The following is a 19,944-nucleotide window of genomic DNA, read 5'->3' on the forward strand; positions in this document are numbered from 1 at the left end:
TCTTGCAATGTAAGCTGAGGACAGCATGCTGCAGGGGTTAAAAATGAAAAAACATCTGTGCTTCTCTTATCTGTGTGCAAGCTATTGGTTACTCATACTAAAGGGTTTATAGCTCTGTGATTAACATTGGTGTGACTCCTCTGCAGTGCAGAGTAGACCTGCACACCCCCTGCTGTGATTGACACCTCACAGTCCATGCACAATCTTTATTGAGAGCCTGGTGTGGGTGGACAGCTCCTTGCACTGCTACACTCAATTATGAGATAAAGTCAAAATGGCTGCACATAGTGATCTAAGATAAATGTGGTTATTTTCAGAATCTCTTTGCCTATAACATGCTGGTCTCAGATGAAGTAGCAAAAACCTGGTGACAGATTCCCTTTAAAAAAGCATCTGTAAGGGTAGGGACACACAACTGTATTTTCTCCATCTGAACAGTTTGATTATGCAAACCAGACTCTGATATGAGTTTGATCAGATTGGGATCCATTTTTCTCAAATGTTGTGAATAATATAAACACAATTCTCCATCTTTTCCATTTTGTCAGTCTGTGAAAATCAGGCCGCATTGATCTGAGTGTGGTTCTATTTTTCTCACTGACTCATAGGTTTGAATTATCCGAAATCTGAAGCAAATCATGCATGCTGAATTTTTTTTCTTGGACCACCTGACCCAAAGAAAAATCAGACCCGTATACTGCCTCATAGAATAACATTGATCTGGGTGTGATCCAGTGTTTTGTCGGATCGCTCTCTGAAACCTAATTTAAAGTAATGTATATGTATAATTTTAGTTAATATAACAGTTTACAATGTTATAAAAGAAGTTCAACACACCTCTTGTGTCAGCTGATATCTGATTACTGGGCTTCGCACTGGCGGACACAGACAGAAAAGGGCCCCTATGCAAGAACAGTATATGGGCCCTTTGCAGTCCAGTAACTCATCAAAATGATCATGTCCACCTGTTTTGGAAGTAGAAATGGACCCTCCAACCTGTTGGGCTCCTGTGCAGCTGCACAGGTTGCACCAATGATATGTCCACCCCCGGGGCTTTGATAGTATTTGCTTACTGGGCTCTGGTGGTATCTAATTACCGTAGTAGACTCCATTGGTATCTGATTACTTGGCTTCAGCGGTATCTAATTTCTAGGTTCCATTGGTATCTGATTACTAGGTTCCGGTGGTATCTGATTACTGGGCTCCGGTGGTATCTGATTACTGGGCTCCAGTGGTATCTGATTACTGGGATGATCCAGTAGTATCTGATTACTGGTCTCCATTGGTATCTGATTACTGGGCTCCAGTGGTATCTGATTACTGGTCTCCAGTGGTATCTGATTACTGGGATGATCCAGTAGTATCTGATTACTGGGCTCCAGTGGTATCTGATTACTGGGCTCCAGTGGTATCTGATTACTGGGCTCTGGTGGTATCTCATTACTGTGCTCCCGTGGTGTCTGATTAGGCTCTGGTAGTATCTCTCAACTGGGCTCTGGTGGTATCTGTGACGACATGGACTTTGTCAGTGCCTAGCAAGGGTTAACGTTTCTTAACATTCAGCCCGACATGAAGATAGTTTGATTATAGTCAAGTGATAAGTCCTCATTGTTTCTACAAGACTCTTAAAGCTGGGTTCACACATAGCGACAGCGACGTCGCTGTTACGTCACCATTTTCTGTGACGCAACAGCGACCTAGTAAGTCGCTGTTATGATCGCTGCTTAGCTGTCAAACACAGCAGACGCAGCAGCGATCATAACGACACGCGTCGCCGTGGAAGCCATGCTGCACTTGGTAACTAAGGTAAATATCGGGTAACCATTACCCGATATTTACCTTGGTTACCAGCGCACACGCTTAGCGCTGGCTCCCTGCTCTCCTAGCCAGGGTACACATCGGGTTAATTACCCGATGTGTACTCCAGCTACGTGAGCAGGGAGCCGGCACTGGCTCCCTGCATACGTAGCCGGAGCCGGAGTACACATCGGGTAATTAACCCGATGTGTACCCTGGCTAGGAGAACAGGAAGCCAGTGCTAAGCGGTGTGCTCTCACGCTGCCAGTGCCGGCTCCCTGCTCACGTAGCTGGAGTACACATCGGGTAATTAACCCGATGTGTACTCTGGCTAGGAGTGCATGGAGCAGGGAGCCGGCACTGGCAGCGTGAGAGCGGCGGTGCTAGTAACTAATGTAAATATCGGGTAACCAAGGAAAGGGCTTCTTGATTACCTGATGTTTACCTTGGTTATAGCTTACCGCAGCCTGCCAGACGCCGGCTCCTGCTCCCTGCTCGCTTCAGTTCGTCGCTGTCTCACTGTCACACAGAGCGATGTGTGCTTCACAACGGGAGAGCGACGAGCAAAAAATTAAGCAGGACATTCAGCAACGAGCGGCGACCTCACAGCAGGAGCCAGCTCGTTGCTGGATGTCACACACAGCGACAGCAACGGGACGTCGCTGCCACGTCACAGAAAATGGTGACGTAGCAGCGACATCGTTGTCGCCGTCGCTGTGTGTGACACCACCTTAAGAGTTACAGTTCTTGTTGACTCATGTAATTGCCAGACACCCAGATAAATCAATTATGCGAACCTCCCATTGTATTACAATGTGAATTTCTAGATGTAAGGGGTGCTTCACACACAGCGAGATCGCTGCTGAGATCACTACTGAGTCACATTTTTTGTGACGCAGCAGTGACCTCATTAGCGATCTCGCTGTGTGTGACACTGAGCAGCGATCTGGCCCCTGCTGTGAGATCGCTGCTCGTTACACACAGCCCTGGTTCGTTTTTTTATTGTTGCTCTCCCGCGTCACAGATCGCTGTGTGTGACAGCGAGAGAGCAACGAAATGAAGCGAGCAGGGAGCAGGAGTCGGCATCTGGCAGCTGCGGTAAGCTGTAACCAGGGTAAACATCGGGTAACCAAGGTGGTTACCCGATATTTACCTTCGTTACCAGCCTCCGCCGCTCTCACGCTGCCAGTGCGGGCTCCCTGCTCTCTGCACATGTAGCTGCAGTACCCATCGGGTTAATTAACCCGATGTGTACTGTAGCTAGGAGAGCAGGGAGCCAGCGCTAAGCAGTGTGCGCGGCTCCCTGCACATGTAGCGACGTTATGATCGCTGCTGCGTCGCTGTGTTTGACAGCTAAGCAGCGATCATAACAGCGACTTACAAGGTCGCTGTTACGTCACAGAAAATGGTGACGTAACAGCGACGTCGTTGTCGCTGTCGCTATGTGTGAACCCAGCCTAAGCTGTCTCTCCCTCATCTCTGGATAATCTGTATACGGCTTGAAATCTGGCCAATGAGAGCCCAGTTTTATCCACCAATCGTGAAGACCCCAATGGTCTGAATGGAGTGCTCAGGGGTATAAGAAGGAGGACTGTCCATTGCCCAGAGCGACTGTTGCTACATGCTACCAATCTAGGATCTGCGGATCCGAATGGCAAGCTGAACCTTGATTATAATACTCCATGGACCTCAGCATCGAATGCAAGGATTCAGCTGAGCTATCAAGGACTACCTAAGGAAGGAATCCAGCTTGGGACAATACAGTCACTGGACTACAGACTTTGCAGACCTCAGCCAGCTTCCTAAATCTGGCGTTATTCCATTCTCGGTGGGTGCCCGCCGAAAGCGGGGTGCTGCTGGATTGGAGTAAGTAGCCCTGGAAGCTCTGAGGCATGGACATTCTAAATCCTTGGTGAGCCAGCGGAAGGGTGAGACTCTGTTGCCTGTTACATTTGTGTGTTTTGCTGGTTATGTGTTATGTGCCGTTAATTGTTTGGGGATCCAATAAAGTCTTAAGGCCCCGTCACACACAGAGATAAATCTTTGGCAGATCTGTGGTTGCAGTGAAATCATGGTCATATTGTTACATTTGTACACAGCCACAAACCTGGCACTGATTGTCCACAATTTCACTGCAACCACAGATCTGCCGCAGATTTATCTCTGTGTGTGACAGGGCCTTTAATATTGTGATTCCCTCATCCTGTGTTGTCTGAGTAGTGTTCCGCCCACGGTTAAGGAGGTCAGGCGTTCAGTTGGGATGAGCCCTGGGCCATGCTGTCTTTATATTGCGGCCGGGCCAGCGGATGAGAGCACCCACTGACCCCCGTGTCTCCACAATTGGTGGCAGCGGTGGGATACTACTAAGCCTGGTTTATCCAGGGGATCTACAGAGGACTGGTGTTCGTGGACACCGTCCAAAGCTCAACAACCAGAGAGGCACATGAGCATACCCAGCAGGCCATAGGGGAGGCATTCAGGTTTCGGACGCTGCCATGTCCAACCCCACCAGCTCAGCCATGGAACAAGGACCGGAGAGGAGTTACGACCGCAGCAGTAAATGGATGCTACAGGATCTGTGCCAGATGTGAAAGATTGAATACAGGAACACCGATACTCGGTCGGACTTGATCCAGAAATTGGTCCAGAATGATGCAGAGGATGATGAGGACACCGCCGATGTAGTACCAGAGGATGTAAACTGTGTGTCTCATCCTAGATCCAGTGACAGTCTGGAAACAAACCAAGCCCACGCAGACCGACTTAGGGAATTGTTGGCTGCATTGGGGCCTGAAGCTTCAAGAGAAGAGAGGGCTGGAGTTCTGCAATTCGTGTTGGGAGTTCCAATTTCCTTACCATCAGCACCTACCTCCAGGATAGACTACCACCAAGGAAGTCTTCTTCGCTACAGGAATGTGCCAGTGTTTAATGATTCAATCACTGAGATAGATGAACACTTGCAAAACTTTGAGGTGCTAATGTGTATGCACCAGGTGCCCACAGATGAGTAGTCCAAATACCTGTGGACAAGCTTGCCGGTCCGGGCCCAGGAGGCTGTCCGATCAATTGGGCCTCAGGACTGCCTGGACTACGGAATTATTAAGGACACTTTGTTGGCCCTTTTTACCATAACACCCGAGAGACATTGCACTAAGTTCCGGACTATGTCTCGCCAGGGTGTCTCGTACATCGAATTTGGCAGTCAACTCCGACGACAGTGTAATCGCTGGCTCAATGGTCGGGATGACCACTCCGCTGCTGCCCTCTGAGATGTGATAGTGCTTGAACAGCTGCTGGAGAAGATGAACCCGGAAATCCGAGAATGGGTAGCTGACAGGAAGCCCGACACCCCAGACCAAGCAGCGCGATTGGCTGACGAATTTACAGCCAACCGACCCAGCTGGAAGCCCAATAGGCCCACTGATCCCAGGAGGTCCCTCAACCATGGATCCCAGCAACCTCCAGACTCCCGTGCTGGGCTAACTCATTACCCCACAGAAGCCCCAACAAGACAAAGGTTCATCAACAGGGCCGGTGACTTGTCTAACCCACGGCGCTGTTATACGTGTGGGCGTCTTGGACACATGGCCAAAGAATGTCTTCAAAGTCAGGGCCCCATGCCTGGAGCCTGTCTGCTAGTCCAACCAGTCAACATATGCCGAGATGAACCAACGAGACCTGAGGAATGCTACTCCCGAGAAACACCAATAGCTGAGGAAGTGGTTTACCCAGTCCACACTCTACGACAGGCCAGACACCGTAAGCCAGCCAACCTCCATCGCCACATCCAGACGGTCAAGGTTGGTGATATACAGGCTCAGGGACTTCGAGACACTGGATCTTCCATCACCCTGGTCAGCCCAGATATTGTTCCCACCGAACATCATTTACCTGGCCACCAAGTGACCATCTCCCTTGCTGGGGGCCAGCGCTTGAACATCCCTCTGGCATGAGTGCAGTTGGACTGGGGAACTGAACAAGGAGAGGTTGAAGTGGGGCTTATGGACGGCCTCCCCACCCCTGTTATTTTGGGAAATGACCTAGGACAAGGACTATCCAGCCAGTTTGTCACCGCCATCACCCGCAGCCAAGCCAAACACCATCTTGGTGCAGGTCATTCTACCAACCCTTCCGAGGAGAACCCTCCTCCTCAATCTTCAGCCTCCTCCTCGGAGCCAACACATGTGAGTATATCAGACCCAACTGTGGCCATTGACTTGGGGAAGATAGATCCTAAGAAATTCAGGGAAGCCCAACTGACAGACCCCACCCTTGAGCTTATCCGCAGTGCGGCCGCCCAACCTGGGGGAGGAAATCAGGGGGAGGTGTATAGATGGGAAAAAGGCCCCTTATATTGGGAAAATCCCACATCCTGCCCAGAAAATCCCTGGACTCGTGTACATCAGCTTGTGGTACTCCAGCAATACTGACCTCAACTATTGCGTTTAGCTCATGATGATCCTGCGGCTGGGCACATCAGGGCCAAAAGATAGGGCCCGCCTGTTGCACAGTTTTTTCTGGCCAAAGATCACTCAAGAAGTGCAAAAATACAGAGCCTCTTGCCCAGTGTGTCAATGTATGGGGGAAGCCCCATGTCGTGCTCCACTCCAACCCATGCCATTGATAGGAGAACCCTCCTCCTCAATCTTTAGCCTCCTCCTCAGAGCCATCAAATGGCAAGAACTATGGAAATGCAGATGGGCTTCCTCGACAGGTGGAGAAGGATGATCGGAAACCTATCGTGTCTGGCTAATATTAAGAAGGGGGAGGAATGTGATGTCATGGACTTTGTTAGTGCCTAGCAAGGGTTAAAGTTTCTTAACATTCAGCCAGACATGAAGATAGTTTGTTTATAGTCAAGTGATAAGCTCTCATTGTTTCTACAAGACTCTTAGGGCTGGTTCACACTAAGCGACAGCGACAACGAGGTCGCTGTTACGTCACCATTTTCTGTGACGTAACAGCGACCTTGTAAGTCGCTGTTATGATCGCTGCTTAACTGTCAAACACAGCAGCCGAAGCAGCGATCATAACCGCGAGAGCAGGGAGCCGCGCACACTGCTTAGCGCTGGCTCCTTGCTCTCCTAGCTACAGTACACATCGGGTTAATTAACCCGATGTGTACTGCAGCTACATGTGCAGAGAGCAGGGAGCCGCGCACACTGCTTAGCGCTGGCTCCTTGCTCTCCTAGCTACAGTACACATCGGGTTAATTAACCCGATGTGTACTGCAGCTACATGTGCAGAGAGCCTGAGCCGGCAGCACAGGCAGCGTGAGAGCTGCGGAGGCTGGTAACTAAGGTAAATATCGGGTAACCACCTTGGTTACCCAATGTTTACCCTGGTTACAGCTTACCACAGCTGCCAGATGCCGGCTCCTGCTCCCTGCTCGCTTCATTTCGTCGCTCTCTCGCTGTCACACACAGCGATCTGTGTGTCACAGCGGGAGAGCGCCTTTGAAGAAAACGAACCAGGGCTGTGTGTAACGAGCAGCGATCTCGCAGCAGGGGCCAGATCGCTGCTCAGTGTCACACACAGCGAGATCGCTAATGAGGTCACTGTTGCGTCACCAAAACCGTGCCGTAGCAGCGGTTTCGGTAGCGATCTCGCTATGTGTGAAGCACCCCTTAAGAGTCTAATCTTACAGTTCTTGTTGACTCATGTAATTGCCTTGGCCAATGAAGGCCAGACACCCAGATAAATCAATTATGCGAACTTCCCATTGTATTACAATGTGAATTGATAGATGTAAGCTGTCTCTCCCTCATCTCTGGATAATCTGTATACGGCTTGAAATCTGGCCAATGAGAGCCCAGTTTTATCCACCAATCGTGAAGACCCCAATGGTCTGAATGGAGTGCTCAGGGGTATAAGAAGGAGGACTGTCCATTGCCAGGAGCGACTGTTGCTACATGCTACCAATCTAGGATCTGCGGATCCGAATGGCAAGCTGAACCTGGATTATAATACTCCATGGACCTCAGCATCGAATGCAAGGATTTGGCTGAGCTATCAAGGACTACCTAAGGAAGGAATCCAGCTTGGGACAATACAGTCACTGGACTACAGACTTTGCAGACCTCAGCCAGCTTCCTAAATCTGGCGTTATTCCATTCTCGGTGGGTGCCCGCCGAAAGCGGGGTGCTGCTGGATTGGAGTAAGTAGCCCTGGAAGCTCTGAGGCATGGACATTCTAAATCCTTGGTGAGCCAGCGGAAGGGTGAGACTCTGTTGCCTGTTACATTTGTGTGTTTTGCTGGTTATGTGTTATGTGCCGTTAATTGTTTGGGGATCCAATAAAGTCTTAAGGCCCCGTCACACACAGAGATAAATCTTTGGCAGATCTGTGGTTGCAGTGAAATCATGGTCATATTGTTACATTTGTACACAGCCACAAACCTGGCACTGATTGTCCACAATTTCACTGCAACCACAGATCTGCCGCAGATTTATCTCTGTGTGTGACAGGGCCTTTAATATTGTGATTCCCTCATCCTGTGTTGTCTGAGTAGAGTTCCGCCCACGGTTAAGGAGGTCAGGCGTTCAGTTGGGATGAGCCCTGGGCCATGCTGTCTTTATATTGCGGCCGGGCCAGCGGATGAGAGCACCCACTGACCCCCGTGTCTCCACAATTGGTGGCAGCGGTGGGATACTACTAAGGCTGGTTTATCCAGGGGATCTACAGAGGACTGGTGTTCGTGGACACCGTCCAAAGCTCAACAACCAGGGAGGCACATGAGCATACCCAGCAGGCCATAGGGGAGGCATTCAGGTTTCGGATGCTGCCATGTCCAACCCCACCAGCTCAGCCATGGAACAAGGACCGGAGAGGAGTTATGACCGCAGCAGTAAATGGATGCTACAGGATCTGTGCCAGATGTGAAAGATTGAATACAGGAACACCATTCTCGGTGGGTGCCCGCCGAAAGCGGGGTGCTGCTGGATTGGAGTAAGTAGCCATGGAAGCTCTGAGGCATGGACATTCTAAATCCCTGGTGAGCCAGCAGAAGGGTGAGACTCTGTTGCCTGTTACATTTGTGTGTTTCGCTGGTTATGTGTTATGTGCCGTTAATTGTTTGGGGATGCAATAAAGTCTTAATATTGTGATTCCCTCATCCTGTATTGTCTGAGTAGTGTTCCGCCCACGGTTAAGGAGGTCAGGCATTCAGTTGGGATGAGCCCTGGGCCATCCTGTCTTTCTAAAGGCGGCCAGGCCAGCGGATGAGAGCACACACTGACCCCCGTGTCTCCACAGTATCTGTTTACTGGGATCCGGTGGTATCTGATTACTGCGATCCAGTAGCATCTGATTACTGGGATCCAGTACTATCTCACAACTGAGCTCTGGTGGTATCCGATTACTGGGATCCGGTGGTATTTGATTGCTGGGATCCAGTAGCATCTGATTACTGGGCTCCGGTGGTATCTGATTACTGGGCTCTAGTGGTATCTGATTACTGGGTTCCGGTGGTGTCTCATTACTGTGATCTGGTGGTGTCTGATTACTAGGCTCTGGTAGTATCTGATTACTGTGCTCTTGTGGTATCTGATTACTGTGCTCCGGTGGTATCTCGTTACTGGGCTCCTGTGGTATCTGATTACTGGGCTACAGTGGTACCTAATTACTGGGATCCGGTAGTATCTCACAACTGGGCTCTGGTGGTATCCGATTACTGGGATCCGGTGGTATCTGATAACTGGGATCCAGTAGTATCTGATTACTGGACTCCGGTGCTATCTGATTACTGGGCTCCAGTGGTATCCGATTACTGGGTTCTGGTGGTGTTTCATTACTGTACTCTGGTGGTGTCTGATTACTATGCTCTGGTAGTATCTGATTACTGTGCTCTGATGGTATCTGATTGCTGGGCTCCGGTGGTATCTGATTACTGAGCTACAGTAGTATCTGACTACTGGGTTCCAGTGGTATATGACTACTGGGCTCCTGTGGTATCCAATTACTGGGATCTGTAGGTATCTGATTACCGGGATCCAGTAGTATCTGATTACTGGCATCTGGTGGTATCTGATTACTGGGATCTGGTGGTATCTGATTACTGAGCTCCAGTAGTATCTGGTTACTGAGCTCCAGTGGTATCTGATCATATTTTTGTATATGGATGCTGCAGCGAATCACTAGCTGTAACAGTGACATGTTCACATCACCGTGGTCGTCGTTGCAGTTAGTGAGTCGCTGTAGTAGTTGCATGAGGTGTTGAGAAGCCATCACTGGTGCAAGAGACAGAGACCAGTGACCATTGTAAGATTTTTGTGAAAACATTTTGGTAACTGTTCTTTGCAGTTTTTTCTTTTGCTGTCTCCTTGCAGCTTCTCTGCTCTTAAAAAACATTATTTACCCTTTAATGACAATTCAATATAACTATCTGAACATTAAAATCCCCCAGTAATTTGATACAAGTCAGATTAAAGAAATTGAACTGAATATAATAAACCTTTTTATGATGATCTCAGTAAAACGGTACCTGGGCCTAAAACATTGTATGTAATGTAAATAAATGGGGTTGTCATTTTTCTTTCTGCATCATTCATAACATAAGAATCACTCATTTTTCTCTATTTCTTTTGCTTATTTTTTACTTTACAGATGATGACCCTACATTATATCAGGTATATATCATTCATTATTATCACTTCCTGTCAGCGTCATTTATTTCATAGTTTATGTAAATGCTGGAGAGACTTCCGACATTGCTTAACCTTTGTCAGGCTGCATAATTTTGCCAAAATTTCTCGACCCCTTATCTCGGAAGGGGGTGGAGATATTTTATTGAAATTTGGCCAATATATTCTGGACCAAAACTGCTGAGATGTCACGAAATTTCAGCCCTCTACGGCTTTTCGGAAAAAAAATTATTGCAATTTAAAAAGGGAACAGTTACAATTGTACCTATTCAGCCGACGAAGGTTAAAGGGAACCTGTCAAATCCCATATGCCCTCTAACCTAGCAGCAGGGACACGTCTGGGCCAAAAATCCCTCCCTAACCATCCCTGTCTAATAATATTGTGTAAAAGCAATTTTTTAAAAAAGGATTTATAAGTTACGTTTTCACTATGCTGATTAGGGCTGTGACTAGTCGCAAGAGTGTTGTTTTGCCCTAACTAGTCTGCTCTCTTTCCCTGTTATGATGCCCCTATGGGTGTGATAACATGATTTCTATGAGCCAGCGTTACCGCCAACTCATGGAAATCTCATGCATGTGTGCTTCTCATTCCCGCAGCGTTGCTTGCCCTCTGTAGGTGGGTGTACATGTGTCGCCAAGGGTTAAGGGGATACTCAGAACCGGGCCAAGGGGTCGCTTCTGGAAAGGATCGCGGTGTCGTGACCCGGTCTGTGATCCCTGGTTCCACAATAAAAAGGGGTCCACCCATGGAATGTGATCAGAGATGACCACCGCTGCTGCAGAACCTCCGGGGGTGATGGATGGCACCTTGAGATGGGACGGCTCCCCACGGGTAGAGCCTTCTCCCCGGGGCAGTGTGATAGTCTATGGGGTAGTGCAAGACACGAGCACAATAAGCAAGCAGACTCGCGGTTTTGCAGTTCCTAAGCCTTTACTGAAGATAGCATTCAGCAGAGTACTGTCCACGGAGTCTGTGCAGGGTTCAGGGTTTCTCCCACCCAGCCAGGCCGTTTTGGCTCCCTTTTCTGCACTGTGCTTGTGTGGCCCTGCTGCTGTGTAAACTAGGCAGACGGCCCTGTTCTCTTGCCAGGTACCAACATGACAGGCAACTCGAGTCCTTCCTTGTAGTGTTTCTGAACTCTGCAGTGTTGCTGTGTCTGTGGTACAGATGAAGAATCTGGAATCTTCACTTCTCCGGTGTTAACTGTGCAGTGTGTAATCTGCACAGCCTCGGATCCGGCATCTGTTCTGTGTGCTCCACTGGGGTGAGTTCCGCAATACTCTGTCTCTCAGATATGTTCCTCTGTTTAATCTGTCTCCTTTCCTCAGACCCTCGGCTTAGGCCTGGAATTGGTCAGCGGACCCTGTGGTGAGCTTGAGCCAGCTCCAACCTACAGATCCTTCTTCCTCAGTCCTCCCTGGAACTGAACTGCACTCCTGCACTGAACTCACTGAACTGCCTGAACTAAGAAAAACTGACCGCTTCTTCTCCACACCAGAATATATAGGGAAGCAGCTTGGTCTCCCCCTTCTGGCCAGGAGGTGCTAGTGTTGTGTGGGGAGTTAACCCTTTGAGTTGTTACTGTGGCAACCCTGGGGTGCTACATACATGGGGGTTAAATTACTCGTCACCAGTCCTGGTGATGTCAGGTCTGGGGATGTCACGAGGTGGCCTTTTCGTCCGGTTTCGTGGCCTCGAGGTGTACAATAAAGGAAGGGGTGGTGATGGATGATGATAAAGGTTGTTTTCGTGACGCCACCTGTGGTATGCAGCCAGGGAATAGCCGCCGCTGCTGTCGCTGTTCTCCGGGGGCGAATAGTAGTAGCAGCTAAGGTGTTTCTGCTCCCCACAGGTGGAGCGGGCCCAGGCTAAACTGGAAGCCAGTTCAATGGTTGCAGGTTGCTTAGTCCCTTGCTTGGATTGCACCACTTTGATGGGCCCCCAGCCGATCCCGAGCAATTCGAGGTCACCACCGGTGTTCCCACTGTGAGTCCTTTCTGGTCGGTGTCCCTCCAATCCCGGTATATATGGAATATGGGACGGGTCGCGGTTGTTTCCTGCACTCACCACAGACCCTGGAATCCCTCTGCAGCTGAAGAGAACCCGGGCTGAGCTGGATGCTCCCAGCCACAGGTCCTATGGTGCTCCCAGAAGTGTGAGTAGAAGACGATTGCACTAAGGTCCTAGGTGCGTCTCACCCCAAGCTATGTCCGGGGCTATCTGACTATGTGTGAAGATGCTCCTTCCCTTTTCCCCAAGTGATGTCTGCCCCCCAGGTGGCTGTTCCAGTGACCGGGAAAGTCCCATGCTTCGTGATGGCCACCCCCCTATCTACCCCAGGCCATCCCCCCAGTAGGAAGGCACCTGACTGTGTGTGGTTGTGAATGTGAGAATCACCAGCAATTAACTTTTCCTTACCCGGGATGAGTACTACATCTTAAGGGAGATCCAGTACCCTCGGGCGACTGAAGCCTCAGGGGCGCCACATACGCTTGTCAACTTCACAAGCGCAATTCGCATGATCTGAAGCCGCCTGCACTTCCAACCATGCGCAGTACGCCTCTGAATCCGGGAAGCAAATGTCGCGGGCGGAGGGAACGCGCTCGCCACGCTCGGGTCCGGGGCTTCTGCTGCTGCTGCTCGGTGGCTCGAGCGGTAGACCGGACCCGGGGACTCGAGCAGCACTCCTCACCTGTGAGTGAAAAGGGGGTGGTTTGGTTAAGGAGATTGTTCGTGACGCCACCCACGGGTCGTGGTGATAATGGCACCACCGCTGCTGGTAACGGGGATCCCGGGAGAGATGGTAGGGTGCAGCTGAGATGTTGTCCCCTCCGTGGGTAGGGGGGTTTGGCGTTCCCGGGGCCCAGTGGTGGTGACGGGGAGGCTGGATGGCTGGGGTGCAGGGACTGCGCGACGCGGTGCCGGACGGCACTGGTGTACTCACTCAGACAATCACTGACAGAGTCTCTGGTAAACCTTTTGGTTTACCAGAGACTCTGTCAGTGATTGTCTGAGTGAGTACACCAGTGCCGGATGGACGGGTCCCGCAGCAGGCTGCAGTGTTGTTGTTGTGCTCTCCCCGGACGGCTGATGGTGGCTGTCTTTCCCTGCACCTTTTAGAATGTTCTGACTCCTGTGGTTGCCCACCGGTAGTCCACTCCCCGGCGTATAGGTGCCGTAGGAGCCCGTTTTGCCCGCACGCGCTGGCCCTTGGATCTCTAGACTGTGGCGGTGGCTGTATATCCTCTCTGGGTGGATGGTTGCCTTCAATCGGGACTTGGTAGTTGGGAAACCCCTGGTGTTCCTGTCACATTCGGATTTGACTATTGACGGCGGCTCCAAGCCTGGTCGGGTGGCCCTGCCTGTGTGCTTAGCTTCACTCCGTTCCACGGTCCGGTACCGGCGGGCTGACGCCCGACCCCGGTCCTTATGGCTCTGCGGGGTTCCGCTAACTCCTGCAGACGGCCACCACCGTCTGCCAACCTTGCTGTCAGTGTCTGGGCTCCAACCCAGACACCCAAGTGTTCACTCCTCTCACTTTCACCTCCAAGACTGAACTGAACTTTTCCCGCCTCCAGGCCTGTGAACTCCTCGGTGGGTGGGGCCAACCGCCTGGCACCGCCCCACCTGGTGTGGACATCAGACTCTGGAGGGAGGCAACAAGGGTTTTGTGTTTGGATGCTGTAACTGCCTAGGGTGGGGGTGTGTGTGTTGGTATGTCTGTGACTACCTGGCTAGTCCAGGACGTCACACAAACACCCAGCTACTGAGGGTAAGCAATGCTGCAGGAATGACACGCACGCATGCATGAGATTTCCATGAGCTGGCGGTGACATCAGAAATCATGTTATCTCGCCCACAGGGGCGTCATAACAGGGAAAGAGAGCAGACTAGTCAGGGCAAAATAACTCTCTTACGGCTAGTCACAGCCCGCATTAGCATAGGGAAAACGTAACTTATAAATCCTTTTTTTTTAAAATTGCATTTGTACAATATTGTTAGCCAGGGTAGGCAGGGATTTTTGGCCCACACATTTAGAGGGAATATGAGACCTGACAGGTTCCCTTTAAGCAAGTAAACCACTAGCAGTGGTCTCATGCCACCAGTTCCCTTGACTTATCGTAGAGATTAAAGTAAAGGGTCAATTTTTTCCCCCAGAAACAGCGCCACTTCTAATAGATGTGCTGTGTCTGGTATTGCAGCTCCGCCACATTTATTTAAACAGCAGTCTCAGAGACAGCCCATAAACCACCCTTTAATGACAATATATGTGTTCTGAATATGTTATAATTGATAAGACGGCCATTTTGTTCTACTCCCTCTGCATAACCATAGCTGTACAACCGCTGTAACTAGCTACAAAAATATCTTCTGTGCAGCTGTATATTTATCCGAGGACTTGGTTGTGATTTGGTTAAATTTAGTTTGGCTTATTAAGCAACTAAACAGGTATAGGTCACCCCCCCTTTCTCATAGACTGTACTCCAAGCTTCCCTCCCCTCACTTCATGGGGTGAAAATACGTAATGGAATTTGTGATGAAGGGGGGGGGGGAGATGTTGAAATTCAGTGGAATGAACAAAAGGGTTTATTTAAAGCGTAGAACGTTCTGCTCCAAAATCACAGTAAGTATGACCTCAAAGGCAAAGCAAGGCCACCTGAGGAATGGTGTGGGGGTGGTAGTGGCTGAAGAACATCAATTGTGCACTGTGTTTTCTGAGAGTCACCTAGAGATCAGAAGATATGCACTGGTGCAATGTATATTCATTATATTGCACTTTCGGAAGAGCGGTTGTGCGCAATGATTCGGTGTATAAATCTAGTTTCAGATGAGCGTAATACAGAAGTCTCTGTTTTATGCCCCCTGGATAACTGAAATTAGAAAGGAAACAAATTGTGATCTAAGATTTAGTCAGTATAAACATGGGGGTCTATGTCTTAGGACAGTATACATGTGCTAAAGTACTGAGCTATCTTGGTTGTATGAAACTGCCTATAATCAGGTGGCAGCCCCGATACTGGTTGAAGACACTACAAGGGTGAGGGGAATAGATTTCTAAAGTATAAGCTAGTATGAAAACCAAGGTTTCGGTACCAAATTCATATGCCCAGCACAGTTTTAAAGAGCACCAATCACCAGGATTTTCCTATATAACCTAAAGCCAGTGCTATAATGGCACCAGGGCCGCCACCATGAATTTCAGGGCCCCATACTGCCAAAATTTTCGGGACCCCTTGAGACTCCGCCTCCACCCCAGCTCCACCTCCACCCCTCGAACCTTCCACAGTCCCACCACCACTCTTGGAAAACCTCCAATTCTGCAAACAGTCCTCACCAATCAAACGTTAACCACTAGTTGTCATGTTGATAGCCCGAAAAAAGCTGCATGCACCATTTTTTGGGTTATCACAATGACGAGCCCCAAACAGAATCATCAGCCATATGCGTATATATATATATATATATATATATATATATATATATATATATATATATACTAGCTGTACTACCCAGCTTTGCCCGGGTTAATAACTGTTGTTAACAAAATAGAATGTATTAACAAAAATGTGTTCTGCACACAAAAACCACAAAGCAAATAGATAGAACTGCAATTATTAAAAGGCAAAAACTAAGCTAATAGAAGCATTTCACAACATATATTTCAACACCACAGATATTCCACACAGATTTAACTAAATTGGCTAAGTAATGTGCTCCGTCTGTCTCTTTCCAGGTCTGTCTCTTTCCTCGTCTGTCTCTTTCTCCGTCTGTCTCTTTCCCCATCTGCCTGTCTCTGTCTGTCACTATCTCTCTGTTTCTTTCCCCATCTGTCTCTTTCTAGGTCTGTCTTTTCCCAGGTCTGTTTCTTTCCCCGTCTGTCTCCCCGTATCTTTGTCTGTGTTTTTTCCTGTCTGTCTCTTTCCCTGTCTGCCTGTCTGTCTGTCTCTTTCCTTGTCTGTCTCTATTTCTCTGTCTCTTTCCCCATCTTTCTCTATCAAGGTCTGTGTCTTTCCCTGTCTGTCTCTCTGGCTGTCTCCTCCTTTTCTGTCTGCCTGTCTCTGTCCCTGTCTGCATGTCTGTCTGTCTCTTTCCCCATCTGTCTCTTTCCCCATCTCTTTCTTTCCAGGTCAGTCTCTTTCCAGGTCAGTCTCTTTCCAGCTCTGTCTTTCTATTTCTTTCCAGGTCTGTTTTTTTCCAGGTCTGTCTCTGTCTGTCTCTTTTACCATCTGTCTCTGTCTGTCTCTTTCACCGTCTGTCTCTGTCTGTCTCTGTCACCGTCTCTCTCTGTCTGTCTCTTTCACCATTTGTCTTTGTCTGTCTCTTTCCCTGTCTGTCTCTATCTCTCTGTCTCTTTCCCTGTCAGTCTCTCTGTCAGTCTCTCTGTCAGTCTCTCTGTCAGTCTCTCTGTCAGTCTCTCTGTCAGTCTCTCTGTCAGTCTCCCCACCGACATCTTATTACCTCACATATAGGCTTCTTATACTATGAATGTCTTTTGTTCCTATAGCAACCAATCACAGTTCCTACTAATAACCTGTAGTTCCAGGCTCCATTTACTTTAATGGAGGCATGTTTTTTGGAGAGTAACTGTAAAGCGTGGGGTTAAATTTTCCAGTCAAAACACAGTCTATGACGTTCCCTGGGTGACATGAGGTGTCTGTGCAAAATTTCGTGATTGTAAATGCGATGGTGCGGATACACTTTTTGTTTCACTTTTTCCCCATTATGTAGACAGGGGCAAAATTGATTGGTAAATTGGAATGCGAGGGGTTAAAATTTCGCCTCACAACAGCCTATGACACTCTCGGGGTCCAGACTTGTGAGTGTGCAAAATTTTGTGGCTGTAGCTGCGACGGTGCAGATGCCAATCCTGGACATACATACACATACACATACACACATACACACATACATACACACATTCAGCTTTATATATTAGATGGAGGCTGGGGGCTGTATATAGTGTATACACAGCACTATACAGTACACACACATCCACACTATATAGTATACACAGACAAAATGCAGACTATATTGTGCACCTGTATATACAGTATGATGCTGTGTATGAGCCGGAAACAGGAACAGAAAGTCAGACACACACAGATTATACTCAAGAGTAGCAAGCGGCTCCGACGCTGAAGACACAAGGTTCAAATGGAGTCCTGGCGCTCAGTGGTGACTGGCGGATCCTCTCTCCTCACGGTGACATCCTTCATCTTTCGGGACAATGTTGTTTGTATTACGCATAGCAGCCTCTTTAACGCATGCACAGTACAAACTTCACAATAATGAACAGAGGGCGGCCGGGAGCATCAGACATCACTGATGATGTCACACACTGAAGGCCCCTTCTTCAGCGGCCATTGCCAAGTACCTCTGGCTATGACTGGGGACCCAGAGCTTAATGAAGCTAAGCACCATATTTTTTGGACTATAAGACACTCTTTACCATAAGACACACCCCAGGTTTACACAGCAGAAAATAGAAAAAAAACCAAACATTTTTCCTATTAAAATTTCCCTGATGGTGAATTACTAATTTTAATGTACTTGGGTAGAATAGGGAGGTAATAAATCTATTGTTAGTGTCTTTCTGCAGTGTATATATTATACACACAGATCTCTACTATATGCCTATAGACATACATGGCTCTACTACATGCCCATGATATACACGGCTCTGTTAAATGCCCATAGACATACACGGCTCTGCTACATGCCCATAGACATATGTGGCTCTGCTAAATGCCCATAGACATACACGGCTCAGTTACATGCAAATATAGACACATACAGCTCTACTACATGCACCTATAGACATACACAGCTCTACTACATGCAACTACATGCACATATACACAGAGCTTTATTACATGAACATATCCACAAACACAGCTCTACTATATGCACATAGCCTCTACTACATGCACCTATAGACACACACAGCTGTGCTACATGTACACTACATGTTCCTATAGACACACACAGCTCTGCTACATGCACACTACACGCTCCTATAGACACACACAGTTCTGCTACATGCACACAACATGCACCTAGACACACACACACACACACAGCTCTGCTACATGTGTGACGCCCTGGGCAAGCCAGGAGTCACAGGTCATTGCACCACCATACCCTACACCCCAGTTAGGAACACCTAGGCTACCAAAATCCTTGTTGCCTTTCTCCAGGGGCTGGTGTTCACACCAGGGGGTGGGCCAGGCGGTTGGCTCCACCCACTGAGGAGTTCACAGCCCTGGAGGCGGGAAAACCAGGCAGTCAAGTGAGGGAAGTGAAAGTAGAAGGAAGTGGTAGAGGAGCTGGAGAAAAAGAGTAAAAAGGACAGTAGTAAAGCCTGAAGTTGGTCCGGCTGTGTGCCCCGGACAGTGACAGCAAGGTCAGCAGACGGCGGTGACAGTCTGCAGGGGGACTGCTCGGAGGTTGCTGGAAGGACCGCGGACGGGTGGTGGCCCGGCGGTCTGGAGCAGTATACGAAGAACAGTCAGCACCAGGGCAGGGGCCTTTCGGATCCCGGCAAGGCTAGGAGTCGCCATAATTTGCCAAACCCGTCAGTGAAGGGGACGTCTGTCTCCAAACAACCAAGTCCCGATTGAAGACAACAGTCCGACCGTTACAGAGAGACACCGCCACCGCCAGGGCACCAGTTTCTCAGGGCCAGCGTCTGCGGGCAAAGTAGGGCTCCTCCGGCCCATATCCAAGCCGGGGAGCGGGTTACCGGTGGGAACCCATCGCAACCATTATCAACATAGGTGCAGGACAGAGGGACCGTCACCGTCACCTACTGGGGAAAGCAAGTGCAGCCGTCCGTGGGAACCGTCTTTCCAGCCGTGTGTTTTACCGAGAACTGTGTCATCGTCTCAGGCTGAGTGAGTACCACAGTGCCGCAAGGCACAGCGCTGCCCCCTTGTCCCTGCGCCCACCAAGCCCTGCATCTCCCACCTCATCACTGGGCCCCGGGATCACCAACCCCTACCCACGGAGGGGCAACACAACAACTGGCTGCTCCATACCATCCCTCCCGGGATCCCCATACAGAGCAGCGGTGGTGTCAACAAATCACCACAACCGTGGGTGGCGTCACGGACAATAAACAATCCCCACACCCAAAATCCCCCTTTCACTCACGGGCGAGGAGCGCCGCTCGAGTCCCCGGGATCCGGCCCATCGCTCGAGCCACCGAGCAGCAGCAGCAGGCCGCAGCAGCCGCAGCGGCAGCCGGACCCGAGCAGTAGGGAGAGCGCGGCGTCCCCTCCTCCGCCTGCGACAACTTGGCATCACGAACAGGATCTTACCGCTCTGCCGTTGGGTAGAGGTGCGCCTTGTGACCGTCGGAGGTATCCGGCTGAAAAATTTCGGAAGTCGCCATCTTTAGCGCGAAAAGTTCCCGCTCGAGCGTCTTCTCGAGTAGCAGAGGCGCGAAGGCCAAAACCCCGCCCCAATAGAGGAGGGGCCGGAAAGAAGCTAAGGGGGACGCGA

General features: G+C 49.6%; 1 protein-coding gene across 3 annotated transcripts in view; it reads left to right on the plus strand.

Annotated features, from left to right (window-relative positions):
• PPP1R1B (protein phosphatase 1 regulatory inhibitor subunit 1B) overlaps positions 1–19,944 on the plus strand; it is a 212,490-nt gene that overhangs the window by 159,677 nt on the left and 32,869 nt on the right. For all 3 annotated transcript variants that reach the window (XM_075350128.1, XM_075350129.1, XM_075350130.1), the window contains exon 3: positions 10,402–10,424. In XM_075350128.1, the coding sequence (XP_075206243.1) occupies positions 10,402–10,424 (23 nt within the window). The remainder of the gene's footprint in view (positions 1–10,401; positions 10,425–19,944) is intronic.

This window comes from Anomaloglossus baeobatrachus, chromosome 5 (assembly GCF_048569485.1).
Source record: "Anomaloglossus baeobatrachus isolate aAnoBae1 chromosome 5, aAnoBae1.hap1, whole genome shotgun sequence".
Classification (NCBI taxonomy): Eukaryota; Metazoa; Chordata; class Amphibia; order Anura; family Aromobatidae; genus Anomaloglossus; species Anomaloglossus baeobatrachus.